Genomic DNA, 19,238 nt, shown 5'->3' on the forward strand with positions numbered 1-19,238 from the left:
GCTAGGCATGGGCTGGTATGAGATTTTGATGTTATGATAACCTTAAGCAAAAAAACAAAATCACGGTATTGTCTTTACAGCTCTAAAATGTGTAATTTTAAATGACTAGGTAAAAAAGCGATTTCGATACCTTTTCAATAATTTTCCTGAAAAGGGAAAATACACTTTCAAATATCATTGCTGTGCTTTATTTTAAAACCAGGACAACATTCTAATCATATAACATACTCATAAATGAACATATGAACAGCAGATATATTAAACATTTGAACAAAATATGAAATATCAAAATATAAAAAATAAGTTAGAGCAATGACATTCAAGGTAAAGAGAGAATAAATTTAGCAGCATTATCTCAGTTATCATAAGAAACATAAGAGTAATAAATGTATCTTGATTCTGAACTTTGAATAAAAATATGAACAGCGATTATATTAAACAATGTTTCTGAACTCAGAAGATTAAATGTCAAAAGATAAATAATATCAATTTAAGCAATGGCATTCAAGTAAAAAAAAAAAAAGCAAATAAAATTTAGCAGCAATATCTCAGATATTGTAACTTATTCTGTCAGTTGTGCAACCTTTTCTTTCAGAGGAGAAAACTCAGCCAGTGAGCTTTAATGAGCATCATCTTTTTTTGCCAGTCGTGGACCGACGGCCACAGTATCACATGTGCTCGCACATGCAGGCTAGTGATGCGCATCTGGGACATCACGGAAGATACGTTGCTACTTAGACCTTCATTTTGTAACCTTATCAAAGAACCTAATAAAATATGAATATATATATATATATATATATATATATATATATATATATATATATATATATATATATATATTCCAAATATTTAATATAGGCTATATGAAATTGCACTAGTGATGGTATGTCCGAAAACGAATCGTTCTCGTTCAGGTAATCCACTGATTCCTATTTCTCATTCACTGAAGTTCCTCGCTCCACAGCAGCGAGCGAGCTCGGCGCTATTAGCAGCGCATGCGCAGCTCGTAAACAGCTCTGTGAACGGTTTCATCCTGTCAAAGAGTTACTCAAGATGTGTCGGAGCATGTGATTTGTTGAATGTAGTGAAGGAATCCGCCCTTCACTGAATGAGATCTTGAACTGAATGAACTGATACATCTCGTTTATGAAAGAAATGAATGAGTATACAGGGTCAGTGAGCCAAGCATGTAAATCTCGATCAGCAATCAGCAGATACAAAGCGCAGTTATAGGTGCTGTGCAGATACGCTCGTTTTCATATTTGGCATACAAAACATAACTCCACATTTAATCCCCGATTAATGTGAATATTATATATGAACTGTCTGACCAAACAATTAAAATGTTAATTATGCAAGAAAACCTCGTGCTTTGTTCATCTGAACAACTTATTTAAACTATTTAATGCGATTATGCACACATTTTAGTAAATCCAAATCAGTTTAGTAAAGCCACTAATGCAGCCATCTCGCTGTAGTGCTTTTTTGCTGCTTGCAAGAGGAGAAAAAACACAGACGTCCATAGGGAGGCGCTGGAAGCGTGCGTTGCACACACCAACATGAAATACGTCTCTTACAAATCTGGAACGCAGTCCTTCTTTGAAGTATCGATACTAATAAATTAAGTAATCGTGACATTTTTAATTTCCGAGAATCGCAACACTTTTGAAGTATCGGTGCACCGTGCAACACTAGTCAAGTCACCTTAATTTATATAGTGCTTTAAACGAAATACATTGCGTCAAAGCAACTGAACAACATTCATTAGGAAAACAGTGTGTCAATAATGCAAAATGACAGTTAAAGGCAGTTCATCATTGAATTCAGTGATGTCATCTCTGTTCAGTTTAAATTGTGTCTTTGCATTTATTTGCAATCAAGTCAATGATATCGCTGAAGATGAAGTGTCCCCAACTAAGCAAGCCAGAGGCGACAGCGGCAAGGAACCGAAACTCCATCGGTGACAGAATGGAGAAAAAAACCTTGGGGTTTCCTGTGGTCTGGTCCTGGTGGTCATCTGAGACAGGGGATCTGTATCTGGGGCTCTAGCTGTCCTGGTCTCCGCTGTCTTTCAGGGATGTAGAGGTCCTTTCTATGTGCTGATCCACCATCTGGTCTGGATACTTACTGGAACCGGGTGACTGCAGTGACCCTCTGATCTGGATACAGACTGGATCTGGTCGCTACAGTGACCGCGGAATAAGAGAGAAACACCTAATTTACCTAGTTTACCTAATTAATGCAGCCTAAAAAATCCTTTAACGGATTTAAATATTAAAAGCATATTAGTATGTTATGGGTAAGCCAGGTTAAAGAGATGGGTCTTTAATGTAGATTTAAACTGCAAGAGTGTGTCTGCCTCCCGAACAATGTTAGGTAAGTTATTCCAGAGTTTAGGCGCCAAATAGGAAAAGGATCTGCCGCCCGCAGTTGATTTTGATATTCTAGGTATTATGAAATTGCATGAGTTTTGAGGACGTAGAGGATTATAATGTAAAAGGAGCTCATTCAAATTCTGAGGTCCTAAACCATTCAGGGCTTTATAAGTAATAAGCAATATTTTAAAATCTATACGATGTTTGATAGGGAGCCAGTGCAGTGTTGACAGGACCGGGCTAATATGGTCATACTTCCTGGTTCTAGTAAGAACTCTTGCTGCTGCATTTTGGACTAGCTGTAGTTTGTTTACTAAGAGTGCAGAACAACCACCCAATAAAGCATTACAATAATCTAACCTCGAGGTCATAAATGCATGGATTAACATTCCTGCATTTGACATTGAGAGCATAGGCCATAATTTAGATATATTTTTTAGATGGAAAAATGCAGTTTTACAAATGCTAAAGTCTTGGACAGTGTTTTAGGTTATTACATGCAGAGTTTTTAGGTCCTATAATTAACACCTCTGTTTTTTCAGAATTTAGCAGTAAGAAATTACTCGTCATCCAGTTTTTTATATCGACTATGCTTTCCATTAGTTTTTTTAAATTGTTGTGTTTCACCGGGCCGCAAAGAAATATAGAGCTGAGTATCATCAGCATAACAGTGAAAGCTAACACCATGTTTCCTGATGATATCTCCCAAGGGTAACATATAAAGCGTGAAGAGTAGCGGCCCTAGTACTGAGCCTTGAGGTACTCCATACTGCACTCGATATGATACATCTTCATTCACTGCTACGAACTGATGGCGGTCATATAAGTATGATTTAAACCATGCTAATGCACTTCCATTAATGCCAACAAAGTGTTCAAGTCTATGCAAAAGAATGTTGTGGTCAATTGTGTCAAACGCAGCACTAAGATCCGATAAAACTAATGGAGAGATACAACCATGATCAGATGATAAGAGCAGGTCATTTGTAGCTCTAAGGAGAGCAGTCTCAGTACTATGATACGGTCTAAATCCTGACTGGAAATCCTCACATATACCATTTTTCTCTAAGAAGGAATATAATTGTGAGGATACCATCTTTTCTAGTATCTTGGACAGAAAAGAGAGATTCGAGATCTATAATTAACTAGTTCTTTGGGGTCAAGTTGTGTTTTTTTGATGAGAGGCTTAATAACAGTCAGTTTGAAGGTTTGGGGGACATATCCTAATGACAATGAGGAATTAATAATAGTCAGAAGAGGATCTATGACTTCTGGAAGCACCTCTTTTAGGAGCTTAGATTGTATAGGGTCTAACATACATGTTGGTTTAGATGATTTAACAAGTTTATACAATTCTTCCTCTCCTATAGTAGAGAATGAGTGGAACTGTTCCTCAGGGGGTCTATAGTGCACTGTCTGATGCGATACTGTAGCTGACGGCTGAATGGTTACACTTTTATCTCTAATAGTATTGATTTTAGAAGTAAAGTAGTTCATAAAGTCATTATAAAGTAATTTAATTAATTAATTAATTAATTAAACATGTAATTACAGTTAATAACTATACATGTCATTATATATAATTTCATATTATTTATATAGTTTATAACTAATAATAACTGATAATTTATATATATTAGTTATATAGTTTCATATACATATATACATATTTTTAACAATAACCAAATTTGAAGCAAAAACCGAATGTTCTGACTAGCTTTGTGAAATTATACTACATGCATTAACGAAACAAACAGCAGAAGCTCTGAATGAGATGTAGATTCACTCTCTGATAGCAGGAGGTGCTTCTGGATAGAGCTTAGATCGGGCCCAACAAATCAAGCCCGACCCTACCCGAGCCCGAGCCCGTTGTGTCCGAGCCCGGCCCGGCCCGACACGTTCACTGTAATTATGAGCCCGAGCCCGATTTAAACCCGACCATTTTTAATATGTGGGCTGTTATAACCAGGGGCGGCGCCGGTTTGTTTTTTTTTCTTTCTTTTACCGCAGGTGCTGCTGTGCTAGATCATTTAGGCTATGGGGGAGCTGCGCAGATATATATATATATATATATATATATATATATAAAAATATGTATATATATATATATAAATATATATATATATATATATATATATAAAAATATATATATATATATATATATATATATATATATATATATATATATATATATATATATATATGCGTACCACATTTAATGCATGAGACAAAGCCAACACATATGTTGTCACTCCCCACGACTAGTTTAAAATGTTTCCATACCTCCGATTTTCCTCCAAACTTGCTCAAAGTTAATTCTCCTGTTTTAATTTTTTTTCTTTGCTTCTTCAAGCTCCATGTTGCACTTATTCTACTGAATAGTACAGCATGCACAGCAGGTGTGATGCGTCACGCATGCGAGACTGCGAGTGGACGAGACACGCGCATGACACGTGACGTGCTTTATCAAGGGCCCGACCCGACCCGGCCCAAGGACGGTGGCAGGAAATATCGGCCCCTCAGAAACACATTCATATAAATCCCTCTATCATTATATAGTGAGGATTTTCTTCCAATTGTTCGTGCATCATGAACAGTGATTGATTTGCTTGCTACAGAACTTTTCTCTGTGCGTCTGTCTTCAGCTTATCTGACTGTGTTAACAGGCATTTACAGACTTCATATTTTCACATAAATAACATTTTTGCATAACATTATTACATTGCAACACAGTTTGTGCAAGTCCAGAACAGAGAGTTGCGAAAAGACAAAAAAGGCTATCCTGTCAGATTTTGCTACCTCCCATTAAAAAAAGTGAGTAATACAATTCGACAATGAAAAATGCTAACAGTAAAATTATGGTTTATAACCGTCTACCCCTACCAACCCTAAACAGTCTAAACCTATCTCTACAGTAATATAAATACATTAAATTTTTAGCATGGAAAAAAAATGATGCAATATTGATGTGTGCATGTGCAGTAAACCCTGGTAGGAAAATATGTGTAGAATAAAATATCAGGACACCATCCTACACACCAACAGGAGGAGGACGTTCATGTTACTCTCTACACTGCACTCAACCTGAGGGATTTCCTATACATACATTTTTTAAGAAGACATGAAAAACAGAGCATACCACAGAAAATATTAGTTGTTTTTTAATTGTCAAATTGCGGTGTACCTGGAAACCGGTAATCGTCCCATGCCTATACAGAGCTGTTCGGGCACAGCATGACAGGTCACCATGGAAATAATAAGGTGATACACTCCTGAACAAAATCTTAAGACCAGGGGATGCATTGCAAGTTTTACACATTTCACACTAGTGGATCATAACCGGTTTGTAAGTGCTGCTTCAAAATGCCAAAAGAAGAAACAGGAGCAAGAGACAAAAAATAGAGTATAGACAATTTATTGAAAACTGCATTTAAACTCAAACAGGCTATTCATCTGCCGATCAGATTTGTTTCACAAAACTAAGGTTTACGCCGGGTAAGGCTACCTGTGCCGGTTAGGCAGCTGCAGGGTCCTCAGGCGGGAGCCACACATCCTTGATGTTTTACTCCTTTAACCCCGGAACATCCCTCGGTGTTGGAGCTAGGATCTGTCCCTCCCCCAAGCTTTGTCTTTTCTGTGTAGCCAGGGCCAAAAGCTCCCCTGCTCTGCCTCCTCTGCCAGGTCTTTCAGGAACGTCTGCAGCTTGGTGCCTCTGACTCTGGGAGTCTTAAAGGTCCCATGACATGGATTATTTCCTTTTTTTAAATGCTTTTTTAATGTTTCCTTAGGTGTACTTATATTGTTAGTATGATTTTTACATTTAAAATTTAGAAATAAAAAGCATTTTTATATCCTGATATTAGCCCTCTGGCTTGATTGCTCTGTTTGAAGGGGCGTGTCTGCTGTGAGACTCTGAGTAAACGACAACTGTTGTGATTGCCTGACATCTTTGCATACGAAATGCGTATTAGCCTACATGTGGAACCCCTCTCATATATATATATATATATTAGTGGTGGGCATAGATTAATTTTTTTAATCTAGATTAATCTCACTGTGATCTTGAAATTAATCTAGATTAAAATGGTTCATTTGAATTCTGCCGAAGGAATTCAGAATATGTGTGTTACCCAAATAAAATTGACAAACAGTAAGTCTTTTAGAATGGGTTTCTCAAGCCAGGTGGTGCATTAGAAAAGGGGCTCATGTCCTGTTTGCCAAAATGTCCAAAATGCATCACAAAGTGCTTGAAAAAGCTGTAAACTAATTCCACATTGCACAAGGTACAAACAACCTTACACCTGTTTCACACATAATCCGTCTGCAGTGCGTATGCATTGCATTTTTTTTTACACACCCATGTTAACGGATTCCAGTTGCATTCCAGGAGCGTTGCGTCTGCAGCAGTGCAGCGATCGTTTACGTACCGAGTAGTGAACTGCAAACGCGTCCTATGTGAAAGCACATCTAGTCCGTGCTGCACCAATATAATACACATCCCATTTTTTCCCTCAACTGTTTACTTTCACTTAAGAAATAACTGACAGTTTTTTCGAGCATAATTTCCAAGGTGGATATTTTGACATTTTGTATGTATTTGTCGGCACAAGAGCAAAAAGAAGCAGATTCGTTGTTCAAGCGTTTTGAGACGCCTTTCTCTGTGTGAGCCCTGAACACCAGAACACCGCGAGTACTGAATTGGGCTTTTTCACATCTTTTTGTTTGTTCAAACTGCGATTTGTATTTGTTCGTTCAGTTGTAGGAGGGACTTCTAGGGGAACTTCGCAGAAGAGAGCTCGGTTTAGCGTCGCAGTCCGTGATACTCTCTCTCTCTCTCTCTCTCTCTCTCTCTCTCTCTCTCTCTCTCTCTCTCTCGTGCGCACCGAACACAGCGTGTGAGTAACCAGCTACTCGGTTCAGCTTTTCCGCGTCTTGTTTTTGGATGCTTTAATGTTTAAATCGACAAGCAGTAAGGCTTAAAAACACGTGAAAAAGATAAGCTTTCGTGACGATGCGCAGCAGTGGCCCGTCAACTGTCCTGAGCATGTTTTTAGGCTGGCCTCAGCCAGTCGGTTAAATAAAATATCAAGGTGAAAGTCATCATACCTTGCTTAGTATAGACTCAGCTCCCAACCCAACTTTGAGAATAGATTTACTTAAATATTTTTTTTATCGCCCGATAAGAGTCTCACGTTAACGCAGCACATTAACGCCGATAACGGCCTACCACTAATATATACTATATATATATATATATATATATATATATATATATATATATATATATATATATATATATATATATATATATATGTACTATTACCGCTGTCGAGATTAACGAATCGTGGAAGTGTTGATTATATAATTATTTTTCGATCTTTTCACACCACATGATAGGCTGCAGTGATGAGCATTGAGTAAACGGAGTCTGTTTATCGTGTGAATGCAGTGATCTCATTATTATTGCAACACGTTTTCTCTCACAAAATACTTTCACCACAACTAACAGCAAACACATGAATACACCACATGAATACAGTAAGAGATTTGTTGTGCAGCATAACAGCATCATTCATTGTAACGGCAGTTTAGGCAAGTGTGCAGATATATTCGCGATGTGTGACAGCTCCGAAAAAATAAAGGGAGCGTTCTTTGATCGCTCTCTGTAGTTAAATCACAATTTAAATAACAGATTTGTTTCATGCTACTAAGCATGAACAACGTGAAGTTTATCTCTAGTCAATGGCTTGATTCACTAATGCATAAACCGTATTAAACGATTTAGAAAGAAAGTCTGTGTGAACTTGAATAATTAGCTACATCAGAAATCACTGATCACAGATCAGGCATTAATGAACACTGTTACTCACTGTTTGTGGCGGTGCTGTCGTATCCAAATCATAAAAGTCTGTTTGTAACACCTGTGCTGGCATTGCGACTGAATTATATGTAAATATTTGGGCGGGCAAAGCAGAGAAAGGGGAGGTAACATTTCTCCTTAAAACGTCACAAGGAGGAGATTCAAGATCAGCCCGGTTGAGCTTCCATTTTCTCAAAGGCAGAGAAAAATAGCAAAATCTCGATTTACACAGATTAAAATTTCTAGAAACTTGAGGACCATATACAGGCTAGGGGAACTTATATTAATGTTAAAAAACCTCAGAAAGTGAAAATTTCATGTCATGGGACCTTTAAGGAAATGCTGCATGGAGGTTCCGGTGAAGCCTCTGCAACCAACCTCCACTGGAAGGGTATATGCTCTCCACCCAGCTTGCATGCATGCGGATACATGCTCTGCATTCTTCTACCTTTTCCTCTCAAATGCTGCCTTTATCCCGTCTTCCCATGGCACAGTTAGCTCAGCCATGATGTCAGTCTTGAAGGTGAAGGTGGACCAGATTACAATGTCAGGTCGAAGAGATGTTATGACAATCTGCTGTGGAAACTTCAATTGGCTCTCAGGTCCCACTCATCTCCTGGTGACAAGAGGGACCTCTCCCGTACAAAGCTGCTTAGTGCTGCTCCTCCTTGCCTGACTAATTGAATAGACAGGTATTATGTTGACATCTTGGCTTTGTTCACTTTGAGTCTGCATGCTTCAATGACCTCTGCTAGCTTCCGCATCCTGGCCCTTGGTCAGAGCAGTCTTACAGCCAGAGAGGTGGTGTTGTATGCTGGGACTCTGGTGGCCACAGAGCTGGCAAAATTCTCTGGGCCAGCTCTGTGAAATTATCATACGTGGCCCTGATCAGAAAACTTAACCTTGCTTGGGGCAGCTTCCTTAGATCAGCCCATGTGATGGTCCTGTCGATTACGGCCTCCCAGGTTGTCCATTTCCCTTGTTAGGATTGGCCCACAGCTTTGACCCTATAGCTTTCACCTTCCTCCTTCATGATATCCTGAACAATCAATCAGTATTTTCCTCTCTATCTTTGTGGACTTGGACCACATGCTAGTTGCCATGCTGTATCAATCCCACTACTACTTGGTGTTGAAGACGAGATATGACCAGATGCACTGCTTGTTTTGCATCCCATTTTCTTTCCGGTACGAACTTGGGCATTACCATTTTGTACCACTGGGTCATAAGAGTCTTTCAGCTTGAACAGCAGCCGCACCTTTTCTGGTTTGTAACCCAAGCTGATGATTTTATAGCTGCGATGTAATTTTGATGCAGAAGTATAAATCAGCCTTTAAGGGTTATTTCTGCTTTCTGTTTTAAATGTTAAACAACAGAAGACAAGGAAATTACTCACTAATTAATTTATCTTGATTAGATAGCCTTTGTAACTTCAAGAAGGATTGATCTATAATTTATACTGTGAAATATGCACTGTTAATTTACTTCTGCTTGCTTTTAAATATCTGTTTGTGAAAATTGTGAAACACCTGGAAAACATTATTGTATTTGTATATTTGCTCTATTTTATTAATTTGTGCTGTTGCATGTAGTTTATTTATTATTTGCTTTATTTTTATTTGACCATAGTCCTTTTTGAACATAGCACATACCGAACCGTTTCCCTAAAACCATGAGCAATCTGAAACCCTAAAAAGCAAGCAAAAAGCCCTCCCATTTTAATAACTTAAAAATTATTATAAATAAAAAATGTTTGATGCTCTCCACAATGCACTTACCCAAATACATATGGTAGCATTAACATTATATCAATATTCATTAGGGCTGCACCGATACCACTTTTTTCAGTACTCGTCTGATACCGATACTTTTATTTTTGGTACTTGCTGATACAAAGTACCGATACCAATATTTTTATTGCATTTGTAATTTTTTTAAATCTTGGGTACAGAAACCAAAAGAGTATGTATAATGTTAGCTTATTTGTTAAATATATGCAGTCAAACCAAAAATTATTTAGACACCTTCAACATTTCACATTATAACAGTTTATTCTCTATAGTTTAGAAAATGGTAATAAAATATGACAGGAACTCATAGTTAAACTGTGTCAGAACAAATTCATCTTGATAATGTTAGATAACTTTGATAGAAAGGTATGTAATGGATTACAGTCAACCAAAAATTATTCAGACAGCTGTTAGTATGACGGTATTTACACAACTATCACTACTTCGTCGGCAACCCTTAGCCTTAATGACTGGCTGTAGTCTCCTGGGCATGCTGTCATCCAGCTTCATGCAAACCCGAACTTCATTTTTTTCCCCAAACTTGGTCTGAATAATTTTTGGTCCCAAATTTGTTTACTTTATTTTGCTCTCCTCATTTACATAAATGAACTACAGTGTCCTGCACCCACTAGTAAAAAAAATATATAAAAATGTATATCTGGTTTCTGAGTAATTTTTGGTTTAACTGTATATTCTTCGGTTGTTTTCACACTTAATTATGCCCATTAAAACATTTTACACGTTTTTGTTACTTTCTTTGTTGATGTTTTTGCTCTATGGTTCATCATGTTTTTTATCTGAAACGTACTGTGATTTTTATATTCCAAAGTCACTTATATAATGCAGAAACACTAAAGCAAGCAAAACACGCCCAACTGTATTTGTACTGCTGCAGAACGAGAGGGACAGTAGTAACGTACTGCCCAGCGCATTACACACAGGCTTCACCAGAAAGTCATGTATGCCTAAGGTTGAATAGTGAATGGTGTTTATAGTGAATGCCCCTATAAATTGTCTTTTTTTAAGATTTGGTTTTAATCCAAATGCATGTGCTATGTGAGTGAACATCAAAGATTACACAACAGAAGTGCGCAAGCGTGTTCTCTCCCTCTCTTTCTCTCTCTCTCTTTCTTACGTTAAGTAACTTGTGCATTGTTTTACTTGTTTTAACATTATAGTCATTGCATAGATATCCTACGTAGACAACCTTAATCCCTCATAACTTCATTCTGCTGTCTGTTGTTCTGTTGTTGGTGTTTCTTTGTCTGAATGTGGCACTTATCACATGCTGTGTGTTATTGCCGTTTGGTATTGGGGCATTTTAACGAGTACGAGTACAGGAGCTCAGTATCGGTCAATTCCTAATATTCATGTTATTCTTTTAATGTTGTCAAAAAAATTATCATGTAGAGTGAATTTTATTTGTTTTTGTCTACCTTGTTCATCTGTCACATTTACCAGTTTCACTTAAGTTTGTTTGGGTAACCTCCGCATAGCTGTGAACTTAAAGGGTTAGTTCACCCAGATAGCAAAATTATGTAATTAATAACTTACCCTCATGTTGTTCCAAACCCGTAAGACCTCCGTTTATCTTTGGAACACAGTTTAAGATATTTTAGATTTAGTCCGAGAGCTCTCAGTCCCTCCATTGAAGCTGTGTGTACGGTATACTGTCCATGTCCAGAAAGGTAAGAAAAACATCATCAAAGTAGTCCATGTGACATCAGAGTAGGGATGGGCGTTTTCCGCAAATATCACATTCGAATATTTGAGCTCACAAAAAACGAATATTCGAATATTCTTTAAGTTTAAAGATGTTCAACTTATTGAAGTTTAATGAGACAGACGTTATTTTTCAGCAACATTTATTGTTTCCGTCATTTTGAACAAGCTTACACACAATAAGCTTGAACATTACTCATCGTGTTTTGTAGCTGAAAACCTTTAACAATGCGTGCAAACAAACAAAAGTACAGATTAAAAGCAAAAAAAAAAAAGTGAACAAAGAAAAAACGTAAAGCAGCCTGTGGCAATTAGGCTATTGTAGAACGTAGCCTACACTTAACTTTGAAACTTTTAAACTGCCAGCAAATCTTTTTTGCTTTTTTTTCTCTATTGTTTCACATGTTCTTGTTAAGAAATACGGGCATGTAAACATGATCGGGGGAAAGTCGGCTCCTCAATCTTGTTAACAATAATGCCGGCCGCGGAAAAAACGCGCTCTGACGGCACAGACGTTGGCGGGACTCACAAATAACGGTGTGCTAAGCGAATAAGTTTTGTGAAGCGCTTCGTGTTTTCGTTTTTCCACTGAATGGGATCCTCATCTGGTGGAATACATGGCTCCAGCAAGAACTGTTCCCACTCGTCTCGGCTGGACTCTCTGTATAATCATCGCTGAAGAACTGGCTCAGCTTTTTTCCGACGAGTGGGCATTGCATCCTCTTCATCGTTGGTGACGGCGGCTGCATCCGCACCACTCGCATCAAGGAAAATGCTCTGATAATGTTCAAAAAAGGTTTTTTTTCTTACTTCTCTCATGTTTTCATCGAGAAACCTGAGATTTTTGTGCCGAGGGTCTAGGGCAGATGCGAGAAGAGGAGTTTTCACTGTATTCTCCAAGTTAGCGGGGTTTATTCGTTGCTTGAGAGATGCCGCAACAATGTTCTTGAATTCAGTCACTTTCTGTGATTCTCCACGGCATATTTGTAGTACTGCAGAAGACCGCAGTTCTTATGGGCCGTTCACATATCGTGCTTTTGCACGCTCAAGTTCGTTATTTCCAATGTAGGCGCGCGGTATGCACGCTCATAATGGAAGCGACGCGGTCGCGATGCGCACGCAGTTCGACGCGCCCGTTTTTTCCAGGCGCGTCCGCACTGCATCGAGTTAAAAACATCTCAACTTTTCTGAATGCCGCAAGCGCACAGCAGGTCATGTGACAAGAACTAACTAATCCGCATCATCCTTTCCCGTAACAACGTTGAAAGCTCAGCCAAGATGAAGGAACAGCTGATCATAGCTGTATATGGATTGCCATTTTGAAATAAATTTAGTAGCAGAGCTACTGAAAGCAATTTTTTGTGCTGCAAATCCATTTATCCTTTGCTGAAATTTCTGCGTCTTCATGGAGAGAGCGCGTCATTGGCAGATGCCCCAGGAGCACTTCTGCCCGAGTGCTTTGGAAAGGAGAAAGCGGCACGCCTAGCGTTTTCCATGCGTTTTTAGGCACGATATGTGAACGGCCCATTATTCATTCATTAATTTATTTTTGCTTGCATACATCTTCAAATATGCCGTGGAGAGTCACAGAAAGTGACCAAATTAGGTTTTATTGTGAACTTTTTTTTTTTTTTTTTTTTTTGCGAAATTCGAATATCATTTTTATTTATCGAATAATTAGAGCAGAACGAATATTCGAATGTTCGACTATCCGTGCACACCCCTACATGAGAGGGTCAGTTAGAATTTTTTGAAGCATCGAAAATACATTTTGCTCCAAAAATAGCAAAAACGACGACTTTATTCAGCATTGTCTTCTCTTCCGTGTCTGTTGTGTGAGAGAGTTCAAAACAAAGCAGTCTGGATATCCGGTTCGCGAACGAATCATTCAGTTCACCAAATCGAACTGAATCGTTTTAAACAGTTCGCATCTCTAATACACATTAATCCACAAATGACTTAAGCTGTTAACTTTTTTAATGTGACTGACACTCCCTCTGAGTTCAAACAAACCAATATCCCGGAGTAATGCATGCACTCAAACAGTACACTAACTGAACTGCTGTGAAGAGAGAACTGAAGATGAACACCGAGCCGAGCCAGATAAGAAGAATCGAGGAGCTGATGATACTGCGCATGTGTGATTCAGTGTGAAGCAGACTGACACACAGAGCGCCTGAACCGAACTGATTCTTTTGGTGATTGATTCTGAACTGATTCTGTGCAAGTGTTATGAGCGCGGGTAAACCAAAGGCTTGAATCAAGGGCAATCATCGCAAATGACGCCATTACGTCGAGTGCAAAAGAACCGGTGAACCGTTTTCTTCAACCGGTTTATTGAATCGAACTGTCCGAAAGAACTACTGGTGATCCGAAAACCGATGCAACCGGTTCTTGACTCGTGAACGAGTCAGTCTTTTATTCGTTATCTGGCTCGGCTCGGTGTTCATCTTCAGTTCTCTCTTCACAGCAGTTCAGTCAGTGTACTGTTTGAGTAAATGAATTACTCCAGGATATTGGTTTGTTTGAACTGAGAGGGAGTGTCAGCCACATTAAAAAAGTTAGCAGTTTAAGTCATTTGTGGATTAATGCATATTAAGAGATGCGAACCATTTAAAATGATTCAGTTCATTTTGGTGAACTGAATGATTCGTTCGCGAACCGAATGTCCAGACTGCTTTGTTTTGAACTCTCTCACAACAGACACGGAAGAGAAGACAATGCTGAATAAAGCCGTCTTTTTTGCTATTTTTGGACCAAAATGTATTTTTGATGCTTCAAAAAATTCTAACTGACCCTCTGATGTCACATGGACTACTTTGATGATGTTTTTCTTACCTTTCTGGACATGGACAGTATACCGTACACACAGCTTCAATGGAGGGACTGAGCGCTCTCGGACTAAATCTAAAATATCTTAAACTGTGTTCCAAAGATAAACGGAGGTCTTTCAGGTTTGGAACAACATGAGGGTACGTTATTAATTACATAATTTTGCTATCTGGGTGAACTAACCCTTTAACAATAGGGTATCAACTACCAAAATGAGCAAAATCATGATTCTGTATCGTTTTAAATATAATCTATACATGCATTTTAATGCATTTTACCAGTACCGGTTATACCTACATCTACAAGATGGATTAAAATGCTGATAAATTCAATAAAAGATGAGACATAAACACGACAGTATGATTGAAATGTTAAAATGTAAAAAAAAAAAAATTTTTAATGGGGAAACATCATTGTACACTTCGAACACATCTATTTTAGTCACAAATGGGACTAAAGCACGCACACTGTCGAGCCCTGTCTTTGTCTGTGAAGTATCAACCACATCTCTGCAGCACATGGGAATGTCAGTGGGAGGAAACACTTCTCAAACTCACAGAACAAGCAGATGCGAGGGGTGATTTGTACACTGTTTAATTGATCGCGGATGGTTTCATTATTTGGGTGGATTATAAAACCCCTTAGAGGATAAAAAAATTATAAATGTAAAAAAAAATATTTGGTTTCTCCAAATATACTTGGGCCCAAGTAAAGTCTATTTGTGGGAAACACTGCTGTGCATGTATGCAGTAGTGCACTAGTATACCATTTTAAGAAAATTACATGGAAATCTTTTTTTATTGAATAATAATTAATATATTATTAAATACAAAAAAATATATATCTGTAATTGTCTTTCCTTAACCTTTATCTTCACCTCAGTACCTAAAGAGCAGCAGAAGACAGATTCCACAGAGCCACTCAAAGCTGTAAAACCTGGACAGGAAGAGGAAGGCTCAATCCAGACCAAGGGTCAGGGTGCTAGCTCTGCTGAAGTCAAAGGTCAGAAATTAGTTCAACTAAAATTGTGCCTCCTTGGTGTTTTAATTATTTTTACGCACTGATTTTCCTATCTTACTCACACTTCTCTCTCGTGGTGTTTCAGGAAAAGAGAAGATGCGGATGAAGCCACGTAGCACCCATGAGCTCTCTGTAGAGCAGCAGCTGTACTATAAGGAAATCACAGAAGCTTGTGTGGGATCATGTGAAGCCAAAAGAGCGGTATGTGTGTGTGTGCTCAGGGTCCAAAATGAAAGGAGTCCTATTTAGAGCCCAACCAATATATCGTTTAGCTGATATTATCGGCCGATATGAGTCTGTCACCGATATATCAGTATTGGCGAATATGCTGCCAATATTATTTTTTTTTACATAAAGTATAATGCAGATTAAATGCTTTTGAATGATGTAATTGCTTAATTTGTCCAGCAGAGCGCACTCCATTGTTTGCTCCTGGTGACCCAGGACACTGTTGTACAGATGCGCGGATAAGCTCAAACTTCACCTGAGTCCGCTCCTTCAACTTTTACGCCCGCCTTGTATAGGGGGAACACGTGAGAGATGTGCTAAATAGAAGCACATCAACTCTGAAAGCAGATGGCGCTAAACTGCAGAGAATGCAGCCGTTACCCAGGAAACCCCATAAATAAAGCAGCTGCTACTTTCTAAAACAGATTTAAATAATTTGAAATAGCCATTCAGATTAGGGTATTCTATGGTGTTCATCAGAGTGAAAAATACTAATATATTTAGATTTAATAGGCTATTTATTTTCTTTTTTTCTTTCTTTTTTTTAATCTGGACTATAACATGTTCTAGATAAAGTGTTTTGATTCGTTAGTGTTCATTCACACTTTACAATAGGCTTATTTAGTTAACATCAGTTAATTCATTAGTTAACATTAAAGGGATAGTTCACCCAAATAGCAAAATTATGTCATTAATAACTTACCCTCATGTTGTCCAAACCCGTACGCATTAATCCACAAATGACTTAAGCTGTTAACTTTTTTAATGTGGCTGACACTCCCTCTGAGTTCAAACAAACCAATATCCCGGAGTAATTCATGTACTCAAACAGTACACTGACTGAACTGCTGTGAAGAGAGAACTGAAGATGTACACTGAAATGATTTTTTTTTTCATTTAGCCTAATGTTGTGGGATATGCATAGTGGCACTTCATATAAGTTGATATTCATACAAGTTGATAACCTGCGGTTTCAAACATTAAGTAAAAAAATAATAATCCAGACAGTCCTGTTTATGACTGTCACTGTTAATACATTTGTGATTGAATCTCCATTATGCTATGGTGTTTTTTATGTGAGTGGGGGGGGATGTGTAGATATTCGAATATATTCGAATAAATTGCATGATATTCAATATCCATTCGAATTTGATTTTTCTCAAAAGTGACAGCCCTACAAGCAAGTGTATTTGTATGATAGCACTAACTGTAAAGTGTAAGGTGTTAATCAAAATAGCCTTTTTGCTCAATTAGTCTGTGATCTTTATCATTTTCATTTTTAGTTTAGTAACTTTAACTTCTTCCTTAAAAATATTTTATTTTGTTTTTAGATTGCAATGTTACAATATAATGTGATTTTTAACCCTTTTTTTCACATATACATGCCTACATGCTAGCATTCACTTTATTTGTTTAATCCAAATACAAAATACCAAGATATATTACATTTATTCATTTAGCTAATGCTTTTATCCAAAGTGACTTACAATTGCTATATATGTCAGAGGTGGAACGCCTCTGGAGCAACTAGGGGTTAAGTGTCTTGCTCAGGGACACATTGGTGTCTCACAGTGGATTCAAACCCGGGTCTCTCACACCAAAGGCATCTGTCTTATCCACTGCGCTAACACCACCCCCTTATATATATATATATATATATATATATATATATATATATATATATATATATATATATATATATATATATATATATATATATATATATATATATATATATATATATATATATAGGCTACTGTATACCGCAAATCAGCCAAAAAATAGAGATATCAATTTTTGCTCATATTGTCCAGCCCAATACAGAAGTGTACTTGAGTTTTAATGAAAGCGTACAGTTTGTTTATTTTTATTTTTTTTTAATAGCATAAAAAAAAGTTAAAATCAACTAAACCATTACGGTAAAAAGTAAAACCGTAAACTGTTTACCCCCACTCAAAAACCCATAACCCCCTAACCAACTAACCCGCCCGCCTGACCGCCTGCCACACTGATGGTAGTTAAAAAAAGAATTCCAACGTTGGCAGGTCTGGAACATTAATAAATGTTAGGTATTTCAATATTTAATAACACGTTGTTAAAATCGAAAGTTGCAACCGTTATTTAATGAGCTAACATGAACTAAGATTTGGTATTTAAGTATTTTTAACAAAGATTATTAAGTTCAATAGCAAACGTAGCTATTGCTCATTCTAAATGTTAATGCATTAACTAAGGTTAACTGATGAGATCTTATGAGTGATACCGTGTAACACTCTACTTTATCAGTGAGGTTACATCAATAAAGAGAAAAACAGTTGTGTATTGTTTCACCACCCATTATATATACATCTCCTAAATAGACCACATGAACAAAGTCCACCGAATGTAATTAAAATAGTCCCCCTAGTCTTTGCATAACCAGCTGATTCGCGTAGCTCTTACCGCAAACCTGGTCAGTCCCAGACACACATACCCCAGTCCCCGGTGCAGTGTGGTAATACAGGGTCCAAACAGTCATGAAACACTCCTTTAAACACAAGTAAATCCTGCCAGCGAGGCATTAGCTGCAAACGAGGATATCCACCTGGAAACCTAGAGGTCCAACGATTGGAAAACTTCCCGGGAAACACCACCACCACACATTGGTTCCTACCCCCTTATATACATACAAAAATCATCATTCATGAAGAAAATCAGCAGACAGGAAGTACCAAACACAGCAAATTATACATGAGTCCAGCACAGCATTATAGGAAATGTAGTCAAAAGAACATCATGGTATTAGTAATCAAGATATACAACTTAACGATCTTAATACCATTTCCATTCTTAAATAACACACTGATATAAATTCAATATTAATATGTACTGGTGCTACATAGTTCCCTACCCCAATCTATGACCTAGTCGGATTAGGACCATAGTACCTTTTCAAATTAACAACATTGATATTGTCAGCTTTTCCCGGAGAACCCCACCTTATACTGTAATTTACTGGCCCTAATTTCTTTTCAACCCTAGCAGGCCCCTCCCATTTGGGCGCAAACTTGGCTGAAAACCTGTCAGGAGCACTAGAGATAGGATGAGAACAGAACCAGATCAGATCACCTGGCTTAAACTGCGCATCTTTATGCCGTGCATTATAATATCTGGCTTGTCTGGCACGTTGCATTCCCACTCTACGTGCTACATCATCTGCCAATCTTCTTTGTCTGTCTAGCAGTGAATAGGCAGCTTGGTCCGGAGACGGTGGTTTGTATAACAGTCTCTCGAGTGGACCTTTCAAGGATCTTCCAAGCATCAGTTGTGCTGGGGTCACACCAGTCGATTCATGATGTGCTGAATTAATAGCGAATCTTAGCTCTGGTAAGCACTGATCCCAATTTGAATGCTTATCTCCAATAAATG

The 19,238-nt window shown here is 37.9% G+C and overlaps 1 protein-coding gene across 1 annotated transcript in view; it reads left to right on the forward strand.

Annotated features, from left to right (window-relative positions):
* The window catches only part of taf6 (TAF6 RNA polymerase II, TATA box binding protein (TBP)-associated factor), a 78,269-nt gene that overhangs the window by 13,551 nt on the left and 45,480 nt on the right, over positions 1–19,238 (forward strand). The window contains exons 6-7 of the mRNA XM_059545894.1: positions 15,465–15,584; positions 15,688–15,803. Of these exons, the coding sequence (XP_059401877.1) occupies positions 15,465–15,584; positions 15,688–15,803 (236 nt within the window). The remainder of the gene's footprint in view (positions 1–15,464; positions 15,585–15,687; positions 15,804–19,238) is intronic.

This window comes from Carassius carassius, chromosome 4 (assembly GCF_963082965.1).
Source record: "Carassius carassius chromosome 4, fCarCar2.1, whole genome shotgun sequence".
Classification (NCBI taxonomy): Eukaryota; Metazoa; Chordata; class Actinopteri; order Cypriniformes; family Cyprinidae; genus Carassius; species Carassius carassius.